The 15,519-nt window shown below is 50.4% G+C and overlaps 2 protein-coding genes across 5 annotated transcripts; one reads left to right on the forward strand and one right to left on the reverse strand.

Moving 5' to 3' along the window:
- Window positions 1-1,219: 1,219 nt before the first annotated feature.
- Retreg2 (reticulophagy regulator family member 2) lies at window positions 1,220-7,402 on the reverse strand. 2 transcript variants are annotated; one of them, XM_057758113.1, is made up of 10 exons: window positions 6,958-7,402; window positions 6,600-6,706; window positions 5,347-5,377; window positions 4,853-4,988; window positions 4,573-4,657; window positions 4,176-4,319; window positions 3,929-4,023; window positions 3,317-3,452; window positions 2,397-2,680; window positions 1,220-2,285 (listed from the first exon to the last, which is right to left on the reverse strand). In XM_057758113.1, the coding sequence occupies exons 1-10, from the start codon at window positions 7,221-7,223 to the stop codon at window positions 2,061-2,063; spliced, it is 1,509 nt and encodes a 502-aa protein (XP_057614096.1). In that variant the 5' UTR covers window positions 7,224-7,402; the 3' UTR covers window positions 1,220-2,060. The 2 variants fall into 2 exon arrangements, with proteins under 2 accessions (XP_057614096.1, XP_057614088.1); XM_057758105.1 differs by having other exon boundaries at window positions 1,220-2,680.
- Window positions 7,403-7,495: 93 nt separating this feature from the next.
- On the forward strand, window positions 7,496-13,882 carry Cnppd1 (cyclin Pas1/PHO80 domain containing 1). Of its 3 annotated transcripts, XM_057758144.1 has the most exons (10): window positions 7,496-8,037; window positions 8,350-8,408; window positions 8,615-8,702; window positions 9,165-9,273; window positions 10,218-10,299; window positions 10,621-10,741; window positions 10,825-10,953; window positions 11,931-11,992; window positions 12,312-12,429; window positions 12,646-13,882. In XM_057758144.1, the coding sequence occupies exons 3-10, from the start codon at window positions 8,634-8,636 to the stop codon at window positions 13,180-13,182; spliced, it is 1,227 nt and encodes a 408-aa protein (XP_057614127.1). In that variant the 5' UTR covers window positions 7,496-8,037; window positions 8,350-8,408; window positions 8,615-8,633; the 3' UTR covers window positions 13,183-13,882. The 3 variants fall into 3 exon arrangements, with proteins under 3 accessions (XP_057614127.1, XP_057614108.1, XP_057614116.1); XM_057758125.1 differs by having other exon boundaries at window positions 7,497-8,037; window positions 8,350-8,702; XM_057758133.1 differs by lacking the exon at window positions 8,350-8,408 and having other exon boundaries at window positions 7,497-8,037.
- Window positions 13,883-15,519: the final 1,637 nt, after the last annotated feature.

Raw genomic sequence — 15,519 nt, forward strand, 5'->3', positions numbered from 1 at the left:
GCCTCAGTCAACACTGATTCTCAAATGTGAAACACCCCAGAAAATTCTCTCATGTATGCAATACACTGGGACATACCTGTCTAGACACCAACCTCAAAGACAAATAGGATTACTACATTTGGACCTGCAGCTGAAGGCTGAGGACGTGAACTCATTAAGCAAACCACTGGCTCTGTTCTGAACTGTTCACCCAGTGAAATGACAGCCAAGTGTGCATTCTCCACAAAGCCAAGATACTAGATTGTTCTCAGTTCCTGGCTTCGTCCAGGTGCCCATCATTGGACAAGAGCTTAACTGTGTTTGCTGGCATCACTTGCCAGGTTTGAATCGTGGCTCCATTTCTAGAGCCTTGTAGCTCTTCAGGAAGTTAAGCTGTGTTTAAAAATCAAGTTAATAGCAATATTTTTTTTTATTGTGGTAGGCTTGTTTTTGATAGGGTCTTCTCTCTCAGTAGCCCAGGCCTGCCTGAAGCTCTCAATCATTCGGCCTCAGCCTCACAACTGCTGGGATTACAAATGTGAGCCACAATGCCTAACTATAAGCCAATTCATTTTAAAAGTTGAGAAAAGCCCCCAATTATTATTATAGATAAATCACTTAGAGTCAGTTCAGTGGTAGTGGCCCATGCCTTTAATCCCAGCACTTGGGAGGCAGAGACAGGCAAATTTCTTGAGTTTCAGGCCAGCCAGGGCTACATGGAGAAACCCCATCTTGAAAATAACCATATAAATTAATTAGAATAGTGCCGAACACATATTATACTTTAAAAAATGTTAGGTACTATTTCTTTAGTCCCTTGGCCTGAAATCAGCTTTTATTAATATGTACAGACCTCCACTGCTGGTTAATGGGCCTAGTGTAGACATTAGATTGAGTTGCTAGCATGTAGATAGGTACTTGAGACAATACTAAAGATTTAAGCATATAGTAGGAACAACTGTTACGGTTCCATGTTTCCATCGACTGGGAAGACAAGGCAATTTCTTCCTGCATGTAATTTATTCATACATGCTAAGTCTCACTACATTAACACACATTCCAGGAAGATGGTTGAGCTGGCTGAGTTGTCAGGATAATCCCTGCTTCTGGCTTTGTTTTATACCAAGGAAAATAACCAACCAAGGGCAGTACTGGGATGAAGGGCATAAATGTCAGGAGGGGACAAAGTGCGCAGTGTGGGAGCAGCTCACAGTGAGACAGGCAGGCAAGCAGGCAAGAGTTCTAGCCAATCAACACTTTATTTTTCCAGTTAACACCTACACAGATGTTTCTATCCACTTTAGACCCTAGCAGAGTCTCAACTGTGGTCCAGAAGAGTAGGTTTTGTTCTTCCTAAGACAGCAGGGAAGTCCCTCACCTCAAAAAGAGAGAGACCGTGCTTATCAACCCCAGTGCTGGCAAAGTGCTATGGGACCCTGCTCTCCTGCATCATGAGGGTTGAACTGGGCAAGGGTACAGTGCAGGCTGGAGGCTACAGTGACCTAAGTGCAGGACTGCTGGCCTGACGCCACTCCAAAGAGAACCTGCCCTACAACTTGGCCAGTGCCTGTGGAAGAAGAGGTTGGCAAAGAGTGGGGATGACGCTGCTAAGGACAGGACACGGCAGGGAAATAAAGCCAAGGGAAGTGTAGGACAGCAGAGAAAATGATAAAGTGCCTGAACTAAACAACCAATGGGACATGAGGGCAGAGCAGCACAGGTCCCTGAGGATAGGAAGAGAGAGAAAGGGCAGACCACCAGGGCTTGGGACATAGTAGAATGAGAAGAGATAAGGCAGGGAAGCAAGTGCAGGCTACGGAAGGACTTCCCTAGCCCCATCACATCCACTAGCCCAAATGGAAAATTATTTACAAACTTAAAACCCATCCCAGGCACAGGTACTATACCAGGTCCCAGGATAGCTGGCAGGCAGGCAGACAGGCAGGCAGAGAATGGGCTGGCTTCCATCTGACAGCCAGCTTCTCCACATAGTGCCTTTCCCCAGAGTGGCAGGGAAAGGAGAAAACACGACAACCCTAGTCAGGAAGCCCTACTATGCCTGCAGCTCATTCTGCCATGGCTCATGGCTCAACCGCTGCATGAGCCTCTTGGTCTGACTGTACCAGAGAATGGCTGTCTGGCCCCAGGGGAGGAGGAGGCAGAACATCAGGGGGCTTTGGGGGCATCTCTGGTCCTAAGCCCAGCTCTGCATTCAGTTGCTCCAGCTCCCCTTGATCCAGCAACTCAAAGTCCTCAGTGGTGAGTGCCTCTTCCTCCTCAGGGGCAGCCAGGGGTTGGGTTGAGTCCTGGGGAAGGGATGGGAGCACAGAGGGGGAGAGGAGGGTAACTGGACCACTTTCAGCCAGGCAAAGTGGGGGTGAGAGGGCGCTGGGTGGAGCCATTATGTCAGCACTCACTGCCTCTGAGCTCAGGGTCTCCACTGGTCCTCCAGGGGAGCATTTCACTCCATCCTGGGGGGACCCTGCCCCATTGAAGTGCGTATTCACAAAGTGAAGAGGGGATGAGAGCTGAAGCAAGGTTTCCTTGACTGCAGCCTCTTCTGTATCCAGCGCTTGCTTTGAGAGGGCTGGAGGGGCATTTAGCAGGTTTTCAGGAGGGGCCAGCTCTGTCTCTTCCCCCTCTCCCAGTTCACGGCTCAGAGCCTCTTCTGGCTCACTTGGCAGGCTCTGCTGGTCCAAATCTGTGTAAAGAATAAAGTGTTAAGAACAGGTTGGCTTCTCTGGTCACAAAAGCCATATGTTCATGAAGATAACATGGGAAGCCAGGCCATGTGGCATATGCCTATCGTAATTCCAGCATCTGGGAAGTTGAGGCAGGAGGGATCAGGTGTTCAGGTCATCCTCGCTACACAGAGTTTGAAGCAAGCCTGAGCTATATAAAAAAATCCTTTCTCAAAAAGCAAAGCAGAGCTAGAGAGATGGCTTGATGGTTAAGAGCACTCGCTGCTTTTGCAGAGGACCCTGATTTGATTCCTAGGACCCACATGGTGGCTCACAACCATCCATAAGTCCAGCTCCAGGAGATCAGTTGCCCTCTTCTGACTTTTGCAGGCACCAGGTATGCATGTGGTATGTACATACATGCAGGCCAAACACTCATACACATAAAAGAAACATCTAAGAATAAAAGAACAAACAAACCCCACAAAGCAAGGCAAAATGAGGATGGAATATTGAGCTAAGGTCTTCCGGGAGCTTAGGGTAGAATTAGAGAATCAGCTAGCCGGAGGAAGCATTTTTGGAACTCAGAGAACACAGCAGCAACAACTCAGAATCAGGGAACAGGAAGATTAAGAGGGGCAAAAGGCTGTTCATACCCTCAGAAACATCTGTCAGTTGTGGGGTGGTGGCCCGAGAAACAGAGAAGCCGCCGCTCTCTAAGATAGAGGCCTCCTCGTCTGACAGTTCTGAGTCTGTAATAGCCAAGGCCAGTGCTGTTTTCTTCACATCCACCTGCAGGAGAACCATGATGAATCCAAAAGGAGGGAAAAACACTTTACCCCCAAGCCTTCTGGCTTCCACCTACTTGAGAAGTGGTAGCTCGAAAGCAGATAGATCCTCACCCCTCCCTCTGCCTTTTTAGTTTTTGGAGATAGGGTCTTATACAGTCCAGGCTGGTCTCAAACTCATAATGAAAACTAGGCTGGTCTTGAATTCTTTTTTTTTTTTTTTGGTTTTTCGAGACAGGGTTTCTCTGTGGTTTTGGAGCCTATCCTGGAACTAGCTCTTGTAGACCAGGCTGGTCTCGAACTCACAGAGATCCGCCTGCCTCTGCCTCCCAAGTGCTGGGATTAAAGGCGTGCGCCACCACCGCCCGGCTTGGTCTTGAATTCTTGATCCTTCTGCTTCCACCTCTCAAATAGGTGTGCATCACCATAACTAGCTTCCCTTTAGTCTTCTACTTCACACCCATCTTCCCTGGATCTCACCACTGGAGAGAAGCCCGCCAACTCTGCCTCGCTTTCACTCTCTGTTTCAGCCAGTGGCTCATCACCTGCTGGGGGAGCATTCTTCCCTTGCCGCTCTAGAGAAGGGTAATAAGGCAACGTGAGCAAAGACAATAGCGGGAAACAAATATGACTAAGGAACTGGAAATGACTTAAGTTTTAGGACACATCATGAGCTATAAACCTCAGGCCCTCCCGCCTTTCACCCTAGGTTAAGAGAATCCCTTACTCCTCTTGTCATGTTTGTGATGCAGGGCATCGGCTTCTGCCTTCATGCTGTAGTCCAACTGCATGAGCAAGGGCTCCAGGCGTGTGTACATCCTCTGTATCAGTTCATGATAAACCACCAGGGGCCACAGCAGGATACTCAACACTATGGATTAGGAAGTCCACTCAGAGCTCAGAATGCCAATTTCCCAACAGCCTTCATCTAAACTGTTCCCTAAACAAGTGGGTCTAAATAAAGATGAGATTTTTTCTCAAGGCAATGACATCCTCTTTCCCCCATCTACCACTCTCCTCCCAGATGGGTATATGATAGAGAAAATGCAGTTTTTCCTTTGGGTCAATCCAGGGAAAGAAGAATAGAAAGGGCTTTGGAAAGGGCAGGGGTGGCCTCCACTCACAGACAATGTAGGAAATCATAATCCCTGGAACATAGTGTCCCAACACAGCTAGCACAGCACAGCCAGAACAGACTCGGGCACAGAACTGCAGAGAAGAGCACAGGATCTATGAAGAACACTGGACTGAACCATGTGCCCAGTCACTTAGGGAAGGAACTACTATTGCTATTCATCTGGTGGAAGAATGGAACCAGTTTGGGAAATTTACAATAGACACTGCGCATACTGCTCCTCTCCCATCCCCTCTGGCTCCAAGGAACTGCTACAGGATGAAGTTTACCTGAGCTGGATTCTGCCTCTTGTACTGCAACAGCTCTTGCAGGTGAATCTGGAAGGTGAGCCAGCTCTCAGCCAGGTATCTGCACAACTCGGGCACACTCAGCAGGTGCGGCTGGGCGCCTGACCCCGCACCCTCACTGGGGAAGACACGACATGACCCCTGGGAGCCTCAGAAGCCAGCTTTCTAAGGCACTCACATCACTTTGAGATTGCTGACCAGCTCTTCCATCTGGAGATGTGCCAACCCCACCTCCCTCAGAAGAGGTCCTCCTAGACCTGGGAAGCAAATTCCCAGGGTACTCAACTTTCTACCTCCACAGGAGAAGGCACACAGCATCTGCAGAGAAGGCTAGGGCCAACATACTTTTGCTTGCTGCACGCCCCTTCCCTATACTGGGACAGCAGAAGGGGCAGCCTTGCTCCTCTTTGAGCTGATCTGAACATAGCAAGCAGACCACATTTGGGCATTTTCTTTAAAAGGTGGCCTGTACTCACCTGTCAGAGTGTGGTTCCTCAGGGGGTGAAGCTATAGAGAAAAAAAGGGGAGAGGGATAAATTAAGAGTGTAAGAAGCACTGAGAGACAGATTCCAAATCAGAAGGAATTGCATCTCCTCAGCATTGCTGGTCTCAAAATTTCAGTGATCCTCGTGTACTCTCACTTATAGGCATGAACCACTGCACGAGGCCCAGAGCATTTCCTTTGTACACTAACAACAGGCTATATTACATGTTGTTTCTGTACTCTTTTTTGTGGTACTTGGAACTGAACCTGAAGTAAACACTAAACAAATGCTGTACCACTGAGCTACATCCCCAATCCTTTTCTTAAAACAAGGGAGGCCTTGAACTTGCACCCTCCTCTGCTTCAGTCTCTTATGTAACTGAGATGGCATGCCTGCACCACCAGGCCTACCTTTGCCTCCTTCTTTAGACTTCGACTTTATCAAACACAGGAGCCCACACTTTATTCCTTTGTGTCCTGAACAATTCATACACAGCCCGTTACATAGTTGTTCCAAGACGCACAATAGGTGGGTATAAGAAAACCAAAAGAAGCCACACAGCAGTGGCGCACGCCTTTAATCCCAACACTCGGGAGGCAGAGGCAGGTGAATCTCTGTGAGTTTGAGGAGAGTCTGGTCTATAGAGAGAGGTCCAGCACAGCAAGGCTACAAAGATAAACCCTGTCTCGAAAAACAAACAAAACAAAAAAATTTGCAACTCCAACTCCTATCACGTTCCTTGTAGACTATCATGCCCCTGTGAAGTCCCTGCTTTTGCAGTTCTTTCCAAGTCAATTCACCTGATTAGGTGCTTTGCTACAAAATCTACAGTCTTTTATTTTTATTTATTTTTTGAGACAATGTCTCACATTGTAACTCCTGCTGGCCTAGAACTCACAGAGATTCGCCTGCCTCTGTCTGCTGAGCACTGGATTAAGGACCTGCACCACCACAGTCAGCTCTAAACTCAACTGCCTCTGTCTGCTGAACACTGGATTAAAGACCTGCACCACCACAGTAGGCTCTAAACTCAACAGTTTTCGCTACTAACCCCACAGAACGTTAATTTTGGGAGACAGGCGATTCTTGTTTCAGGCAATTTCTTAAAACGGGGACGGACGGGCATAGTGCACACCTCAGAGGCAAACGGCCTTGTTGCACCTTCCCTTTACGGTTCAATCTCACGCAATAGGGTGAAGCACAAGGCATGTGCAGACCAGTGCATGTGGAACGAAGAAACTCACCTGAAACGTCGGGGAGAAAGCGAGGATGCCAGAGATCCAGCAGGAAATAGGTCAAAAGTGAGATGCTGAGCAGGAAGAAGGGCCGGAGGGACGACGAAGACAACAACCTTAGGGAGACAGGCATCTCAGCCGCGAGTGGGTGAGAAGTGCCCAAACCCATCGAATAGGACAGAAAGATCTACAGACGGGGAGACGGCCCTCTAAGCCTGAGCCGTCACCAAGAGACTAAGAAATGGGGCAACCTGATGATGGATCACCGCTCCAGCGGCTGACAGCCCTCGAAGGAAGGGCGCCCCCGGTCCTCCCGCCCCCGCTCTCCCGCGCAGCCCGGCCCCGCCCCCTCCTCCGCGGCCGTTACCAGAAGAGGCCGTTGAGTGCGGCCGCCGTGACCAGGCTGTGCAGCGGCTTCTCCCACACCAGCAGTCGCTGTGCGGCCGCCAGCACCGCCTCCCAGCCGCGGAGCCGCAGCCACAGCGACGTGGCCAGGCGTCCCACCGCCTCGGCCGCGGCCGCCTCCTCCTCCGCGTCGCCGGTGGCCTCACCCATGCCGAGGCTCAGCCCCAGGCCCAGGCCCAGCCCCGGGGTCCCACCCGCGCCGGTGTTACCGCCGCCGCCGCTCGCCATCACCGCGCCGCAGCCGCTGCCCGAGCCCGCGAGGAGCCAGGGCTGCGCTGCCGCCGCCGGGGGCGCGTCAGGCGGAAGGGGGCGCACACCCAGGCGAGCAGAACCTGCGGACTCGCGTCACGTGACGGAGAGCGCGGTCACGTGACGCGACCTAACAGCCCGGATGGGAGGCCCGCGCGTGCGCGCAGGCGGCTGCCGTGCTCCTGCACCCACGCAGGTGTGCTTCCAGGCTGCTGGAGCAGTGACCCGGGGCGGCTGTTGAGGCTACGCTGCCTGCTGTCTTCTCCGCGTGTTGTCAGGGCGGCTGGGGAAGCTGCTGGCGACCCGTGTCTCCCCTGCGACTCCGCCCGGAGGAAGTGGGCGTCCAGGCGCCCAGGATCCCGGCTAGGATCTCTTTCGGCTCGGGAAGGGCGCGGCATTCCCATTACTCAATCCTCGTCGCCTCCAGTCCCCTCCCCTCAGAGGATAAACAAACACCAGCGCGTGACCTCAATGACTTAAAAGCAGCCTGACCAACTTAGAAAAGTTGTTTTTTTTTTCCTACTCCGAGCGTCGACGCTCTTTCTTCCCCCAAATCTTTCACCGGCAGATTGGGTGGAAGGCGTTTTTGAAAATAAAACCTCATTTAGATGCTGTATACTTTTGGGAGACTTGTTAACATCGCCCTTTGAGGCTTCATATCTTTTGAGAATCATTTAATTGCTAGAGTAACCCTACAAAACACAGTATGCATTCGACTTTTACAGTTTTAAACTCCTAAGGGGCATAAAGGTTCAACAGATTTCCTTCCATCTTGTCCACAGTTCTCCTACGGGTAAGTTTCGTGTTCATCTTTCTTGTGCATTGCTGAGCGCGTGCATATTTCCCTACTAAAGCCCGGGAAACAACTCGTCTGTCACCTCTTACGTTAGTCTCGTTGATATCTGCACCACTACCACAAGGTCTGGCCAGCTCGTTCACCCTTGGTGTGTCCCGGGCCCCAGGGAACTGTAATCCAAAACTCAGACCCCGGTGCTTGGGGGCCCCAGAGACCCGAGGCTCTGGGCGGGAGGCTGGCCCCGGGCGGCACTTCCTCCCCCGGCGGGCTGACTCGCCGGCGACACAGCCCGCCGCTTGTAAACGCCAGGCAGACGCACCGCGGGCTGAGAACACTTCTGGCCCTGGGACCTCTTCTTACTCCGCCTGGTGAGCGCCGCACGGATTGTCGGGCGCCGGGAGGCCCAGTCGCTCGCGGAACAGGAAGAGGCGTCCTGCGGCTGCCGGCAACAGGGGAGGAGACTGCGCGGACCGGGGCGGTGGCCCTCTCGGGAGAGGCGGGCAGGTGGGCCAACGGGGGAGGACGGCTCTGTCCGCCACTTACTGTTCCTTTCCTCCCCCTTCCACCTTCACAGGGTGGCGGCTGACGGCAAGATGGATCTGGCTGGGCTCCTTCTGGACGAAGAAGGCACGTTTTCCCTTACCGGTTTCCAGGACTTCACGGTGAGCGCACAGTCCGTCTGTCCTTAGCTCCCCCCGCCCCCCAAGCTGGGAGTCGGGATTCCGGGGCGTTACCCTCTGGACCCGAGCGGAATGGGAACTCTCTTACTTGCCATTCCCGGAATCGGGTGGCTATTGAGGGCAATGCTTACTCGAGGCCCGGGCCACTTGGGCCTGGAGGCAAACCCTTAGGTTATAGGAAGGGGTGGGCGATTAGACTGGGGTCCATCTGGTTTCGAGTCTTCTCCTGGGAGCCCTCAGTGATGACAGGGCGTCTGTTTCCCCTTCATGAGAACCGAACTAGGGTGCCATAAGCAAATGACCCTGGGAACGCGGAGCTGGGTGGGGCATAGGCCGAGTGGCAGCAAAGCCAACTTGCTGCCCTTCACAGCCTTCCATTCCCAACTCAGGACTTCCACCAAGCCCTTCCTTGTCCTTTACCCTCCATCACTGGCCCTGTTTCAGTTCCTTCCAGGACACCAGAAACTGAGTGCTCGAATCCGAAGGAGGCTCTATTATGGCTGGGACTGGGATACAGACTGCAGCCTGGAGGAACTCTCCAGCCCCGTGGCAGGTTAGGCTGTGTGTGTGTGTGTGTGTGTGTGTGTGTGTGTGTGTGTGTGCGCATGTAAGAACTTTGAGGGCAGGGTTGTTAGTAGTCACCCAAATGCCTTGACGTTTTCCCTCTGAGCTGCACTGTGTCTCATAACTAGCCCAGTTGGTACTTGGTTTGACAATGCAGGCCGCGTTTCACATTCTTTAGCCCACGTGAGTAAAAACAGCTCATAAATTGCAGTCACTTATTTTTAGGGCCTTGTATATGCTAGGCAAGTATGTTATCATAGAACTATACCTCAAGTCCTGCTTCCCCTTTTGATTTAAAGGTCAGAACTTAAGTTTTCTAATTATATTTGCTGTATGTCTCCCAAGTAAACAAAGCACGCTTATTAGAACATTAGTGGCTGGGTGGTGGTGGCGCACGCCTTTAATCCTAGAGGCAGGCGGATCTCTGTGAGTTCGAGGCCAGCCTGGTTTACAAGAGCTATTTCCAGGACATGCTCCAAAGCTACAGAGAAACCCTGTCTCGAAAAAAACAAAAAAAAAAAAAAAAAAAGAAGAAGAAGAAAAACATTAGTGAAAGATAAACATGAATAACTCAACAGAAGAGCCTTTTCTACTGGAATGTGCTTTTATCTACTTAGAATTGGGGGAAGGGCAAGGTGGGGAAACCCAGGGCTGAAGGGTTGAGGCAGAGGCAGTGTCTTATTACATAGATCCGACTAACCTGGAACTCTCTGTAGATCAGGCTAGCCATGCAGTAATCTAGTCACCTGTGGGATTACAGGCACATTTCACCATGCCCTTCCAGCTTAGGAGAATTTGATCTCTCATTTTCTGTGACTGCCATGTCCTCAAGGCCTCAGATACTACAGACCTAGGTCTTCCTTGACAGTTGTGGGGACTGGTGTGTATGTTTGGGGGGCGGGGTTGACTATTCTGCTCCCTTCTCTCCTGCAGACATTACTGTGGAACTTCTTCAGAAGGCAGCACCCAGTCCTATTCGTCGACTCCAGAAGAAATATGTAGCTCATGTGTCCCGGTGAGCCTGGGATTGGGGGGGGGGGGGAGAGCGTGCACCCACGCACAGGTTGCTTTTGTCTCTTAAAAAAAAGTGTAGCCGGGCGATGGTGGTGCACGCCTTTAATCCCAGCACTCGGGAGGCAGAGGCAGGCGGATCTCTGTGAGTTCGAGGCCAGCCTGGTCTACAGAGTAGTTCCAGGACGGGCTCCAAAGCCACAGAGAAACCCTGTCTCGAAAAACCAAAAGAAAAAAAAAAGTGTAAAGACAGAGATGAGCATCTTGAGCCTTTCAGGAGCCGAAGGACCCTTGGGTTTAATTACTGGTCCTTTCCACCTCCCAGGGAGGCTTGTATCTCCCCCTGTGCGATGATGTTAGCTCTTGTGTACATTGAGCGGCTCCGGCACCGAAACCCCGACTACCTGCAGCACGTGTCGTCTTCTGACTTGTTTCTGATCTCCATGGTGAGGGGCCCCTCCTTTTACCTCCCTAGTGAGCCAGGCACCAGCTATGAGCCCTACTGATGCCACTTCTGGCTTCTCTACAGATGGTGGCCAGTAAATACCTTTATGATGAAGGGGAGGAAGAGGAGGTCTTCAATGATGAATGGGGAGCTGCTGGGGGAGTGGCTGTGCCTGCTCTCAATGCCTTGGAAAGGGGCTTCCTGAGTGCCATGGTGAGTGGCTCTTATCTGTCTTTTCGTTCCTTCATTCTTTGTTCTCTCTCAGCTTTCTGTTGTGTTCTCTGTGTGTGTGTGTGTGTGTGTACATGTCATGCGCACTCCTTTTATGTGGGTTCTGGGGATCTCAGTTTCTCATGCTTGTGTATAAGGTCTTTCATAGCTAAGGTAGTTGTCAACCTTCATCTAATTTTTTTCTGCCCGGTATGCTTGAGCATGTCTTTAATCCCAGGTAGATCTCTGTGGGTTTGAGACCAGCCTGGTCCATTTCAGGATTGTCAGGGCTTCATAGTCAGATCCTGTCTCTTAATAAGAAAGTTTTAAATTAGACTGTTTTTTTTTTTTTGGTTTTTCGAGACAGGGTTTCTCTGTAGCTTTGGTGCCTGTCCCAGAACTAGCTCTTGTAGACCAGGCTGGCCTCGAACTCCCAGAGATCCGCCTGCCTCTGCCTCCCGAGTGCTGGGATTAAAGGCGTGTGCCACCACCACCTGACTTTGCATGTCTGTCCTTCTTGTGTCTTCTTGGCAGGGTCTTCCTTTCCTGTCCATTCAGGACTAGTTTACAGGCTCCTGAACAGTGAGCCCACAAGTAGCATCTCACCCTCTTCCTTCAGGGCACACTCGGAGGCAGAGCCTGTATGTAGTGTTGACCTCTGAATATTTGCTTTCAAATTCTTTCTGTCTTAGACTTTGAGCTCCCTGTGGACACTGACCAATCTTGGGTTTATTTTCTCCCTTTGTACTTTGTAGCAGGGATAATTAATTCAAGGTCAGGTAGGTGGTGATGGCGTGATAGAATATACACAAGCTCTTCGAATAGTAATTAGCGACTTTCCTTTGACCCAGGCTGGCCTAGAACTCACTATGTAGCCCAGGCTGGCCTATAACTTGCAGCGATACTTTTGCTTCAGCCTCCCAAGTACTGGGATCATAGGGATGAGCTACCATGCCCGTCTTTCTTCTTCTTGCACACAGGATTGGCGTCTCTATACTGATCCTCGGGAGATCTTTGAGGTGCTGAATTGGCTGGAGAGCTGGTGAGTTCTAGAAATTGATAAGAGGGATTTGAGGCATTTAGAGGCATTGGCCAGTGCCATAGGAGCTAGAAATGAGATCTGAGTAACCGGGAGAAAGAAGAGAAAGAGAATTGCTCAGAGTGGTTGTCGCCTAACTTTTCTGCCTTCCTTCAGTGGCGGTAGCAGCTTGTTTGAAGTTTGTGTCTTAACCTCATCTTCTGGATCATGGGTAGCCTGGGCATTTGTGTATTTGATCAGCTCCTTAGTGTCTTCTGATGGGTCCTGGGTGCCCCTGGGCTCGGTGCAGAGTCCCTAACCCCTGGTCTCTTCTCCATACTAGTGTGGCTGAGCAGCAAGGACGTCGGCGGGGCTGGTACACCTACACAGACCTGTGTGTGCTGCTGGAACAGCCAGCGTGGCAGCTGTCTCTGGGCTCCCTCTGCCAGCGACTGGTAAAGGTGAGAAGGGGGTATGAAGGAGAGGGACCTGAGGAGGCTCCCACGAGCATGCGTGTGTGTATTGGAAAGCAAATTCTGAAAGGCTTGGAAGAAGTTTGAGAGTAGATGGGAGAACAGGGGAGACAGAGGGAGTTACAGAGAGCTTCAGTGTGAGCGACTGGGAGTAGGAATAAAGATAGTCAACAGCCTGCGGTTTTCTTATCTTCTCTCTTACAGCTGTCCTGCCTGTTAGCCGTGGCATATGTGAGCAGTGTGGCCCTAGCTGTGGCATCAGTGGCTGTAATACATCAGTCCTTGGGGCTGTCCTGCAGCCCCTCACCAGGTCCTCCTGACTTCAGACTGGTTTCTAAAGGCCTCTTGCAGCCTTGCATACCTTCCCCTGTGCCACAGTGCCTGACTAATGTCTCCAGCTGCCCAGAAGGCAATGTAGAGTTGCTGCCCCTGTGGGGCAGTCTTCTGGCCTCACTGACACCCCTTCCAGTATCTCCCCCAGACCCTCCTGTCCCGCCTACTCCTCTCCACAAATGCCCCCTTTGCCAGAAGTTCCAGAGAAACACCCAAAACTGCCATGCCTGCCACCAGCCTAACCATACGGTGTCTATTGGTCCTTCACGGCCCTTTTACCACACCCATGGCCTGGCCCCACCCTGGCTCTGGAGCCCAGCAGCCCCTCCATTCCTCCAACCCCAGCAATGTTCTCTATTTAGTGTCATGGAGCTGGCCCGGCTCAAGTCTTTTATTTTCCCAGGCTAGGTAGAGTTCTAAGGAGTGCATTAAAAGAGGGTCTGGGACTCCCTAAGAACCTGGAAGAGGAAAACTTGATTTAGATTTTTGCTACCTCTCTGGGTCTTTGGCTGGTCCCCTGTCCTCCTGGGTAGGAGCACAAGAGATTATGGGGCAAAGCAAGGTCATTCATCCTCCCAGACCTCAGAGGCCGGCTAGTAGGCTAGAACTCTGATCGTGCCTGGGACAGTTTCAGCTCAGTGACCAGGGGCATGTCACCAATGACATAAAAGCTCCTATCTTTCTGCCTTCCCAAGCCTGGGGGAGTAGACTTGCTTTTGAGTTTCCAAAGATGGAAAGGTAAAGGTGGGAGGTGTGGGAAGTGGATGAGAGGAAGGAAGCGTTCATGTGGTTCTGCTCGTGTGATGTCCCTGGGGCAGGAAAACCAGGGGCGGATGGCCCTGAGATGGAAGCTGCTGAGGGAAGGCGTCCTGAGGCAGGAAGCTTGCCACACTTGTCCCTTGGATGTAGTTGTCACAACCAGGGATTTCTGGGTCCTTCAACCTTATCCTTTTGTCTTCCAGTCTTAGCATCCTGCTCCAAGACTCCCCACTTGACCGGTTCTTTTCTAGGTGTTCTCTTTACAGGCTCTCTGGGCACCACTGCTTTGTATGAGTTTTTCACGCTTTTGTAGAACTGAGGTTTCAATAAACAGTTTCTGTTGCATGGCCTGGCCTTTTCCTTCTGCATTATCCTTTGAGGATCTTCTCTTACCTGCCTCCCAAGTCAGAGGCTCCATCCCAAGTCAGAGGCTCCATCCTGTTCCTGCATCCCTGCCACTACTACCTTGGAGGCCCTGAAATTGGGGGATGTGGCCTACCATGAGATACAAGCAGTGACTGCCCCAGGCCTGGGAAGGCCTTGTCTGTTGTTACATATCCTGGGTGGGTACCAGCTTTGTGAATCCTTACGTATCAAAACATGTCCACTTGAGCTCCTAGCTCCTAGAATGCAAGCCCTACTGACCTCTTCAAGGTGACTCATGGAATTAGCTGATGTTGAAGAACCAGAGCTGGGTCATCAATGGAAGAACAATCTGTGGTGTATTTGGACTGCTAACTGACTGCCAAAGATCATGTAGGGAGTTGGGGGTAGGAGTAAGATCAGTGGGATGGTGGGTTCCCCAAGGGTCATTGTGATATACACTTTTTTGTTGTTGTTGTTGTTGTTTTTCAAGACAGGGTTTCTCTGTAGCTTTGGAGGCTGTCCTGGAACTAGCTCTTGTAGACCAGGCTGGCCTCGAACTCACAGAGATCCACCTGCCTCTGCCTCCTGAGTGCTGGGATTAAAGGCGTGCACCACTGCCAACTGGCTTTTTTTGGGGGGGGGTATAGTCTTTGGGAATGCTACTGGCATTTGTTCAGTTTGAGTGGGATACTAGACTCCCTAAAGGACTTAAAACCTTTACCATGAAGTTTCCAAGACGTCATTGTGCATATAAAATCCTGTTAGCGCCTATTAAAAATGGAGTTAGCCACTGGAAATTGTCTCGTGAGGTCCAGGCTGATATGGAACTTGCTTTCCACTCACATCTGTCTTTAGAGTGTTGGAATACAGGCATGTGCCACAACACCTCGCCGATTCTAAAGTTATTTTTTTAAGTGCAAATGAGACATTTTTGTGCATTTTGGAAAAAAAAAAAAAACAACCTGAGGACTCAACCCACAAAGAATTAAATGCAACAAAGGGATGCTGGGAGTGGAGTAAGTCTTCCTCAGTACCAAATGGTCAGCTCTGGAAGTATGAGTAACATACAAACTGAGTAGGTTATAGTTAGTAATACATATGTGTATGTATATATATCCATGTGGTAACAGTGAAAAAAGGGACATGAATTTGAAGAATGATATATCCATGTAGTAACAGTGAAAAAAGGGACATGAATTTGAAGAATGAGATGGAGGGGGTATATGGTATGGTTTTGAGGGAGGAAAGGGAAGGCAAAAATAATAATCTCAAAAATCAAAAAAAAAATAAACTCAATTTTTATGGAACTATATTTCCATGTAAAGTAAATGTATACTTTGTTCAATATTTTACCAAAAGTTTGCTTACTATTTTAGAAAACCAGGTTGCCGATGTCAATACTGCTTATGGCATCTGAATTACCAGTAAATGTCATTGGCTGGCAGGTAGCTATCTCATCCACAGTGACCCTATTTATGGTCATGGGCAGCAGACTGTTCCATTGCCTTCTGGTTTATTTGTGTCCAAGCTTTCACGTTTTGAAATACACATTACTATTAATTACTCTTGCTTTACAGTGAGTGTGTTATATGTAGTGGTCATTGTCCTATGGGATGTGGG

The sequence above is a fragment of the Chionomys nivalis genome, chromosome 2 (genome assembly GCF_950005125.1).
Source record: "Chionomys nivalis chromosome 2, mChiNiv1.1, whole genome shotgun sequence".
NCBI classification, from domain to species: Eukaryota; Metazoa; Chordata; class Mammalia; order Rodentia; family Cricetidae; genus Chionomys; species Chionomys nivalis.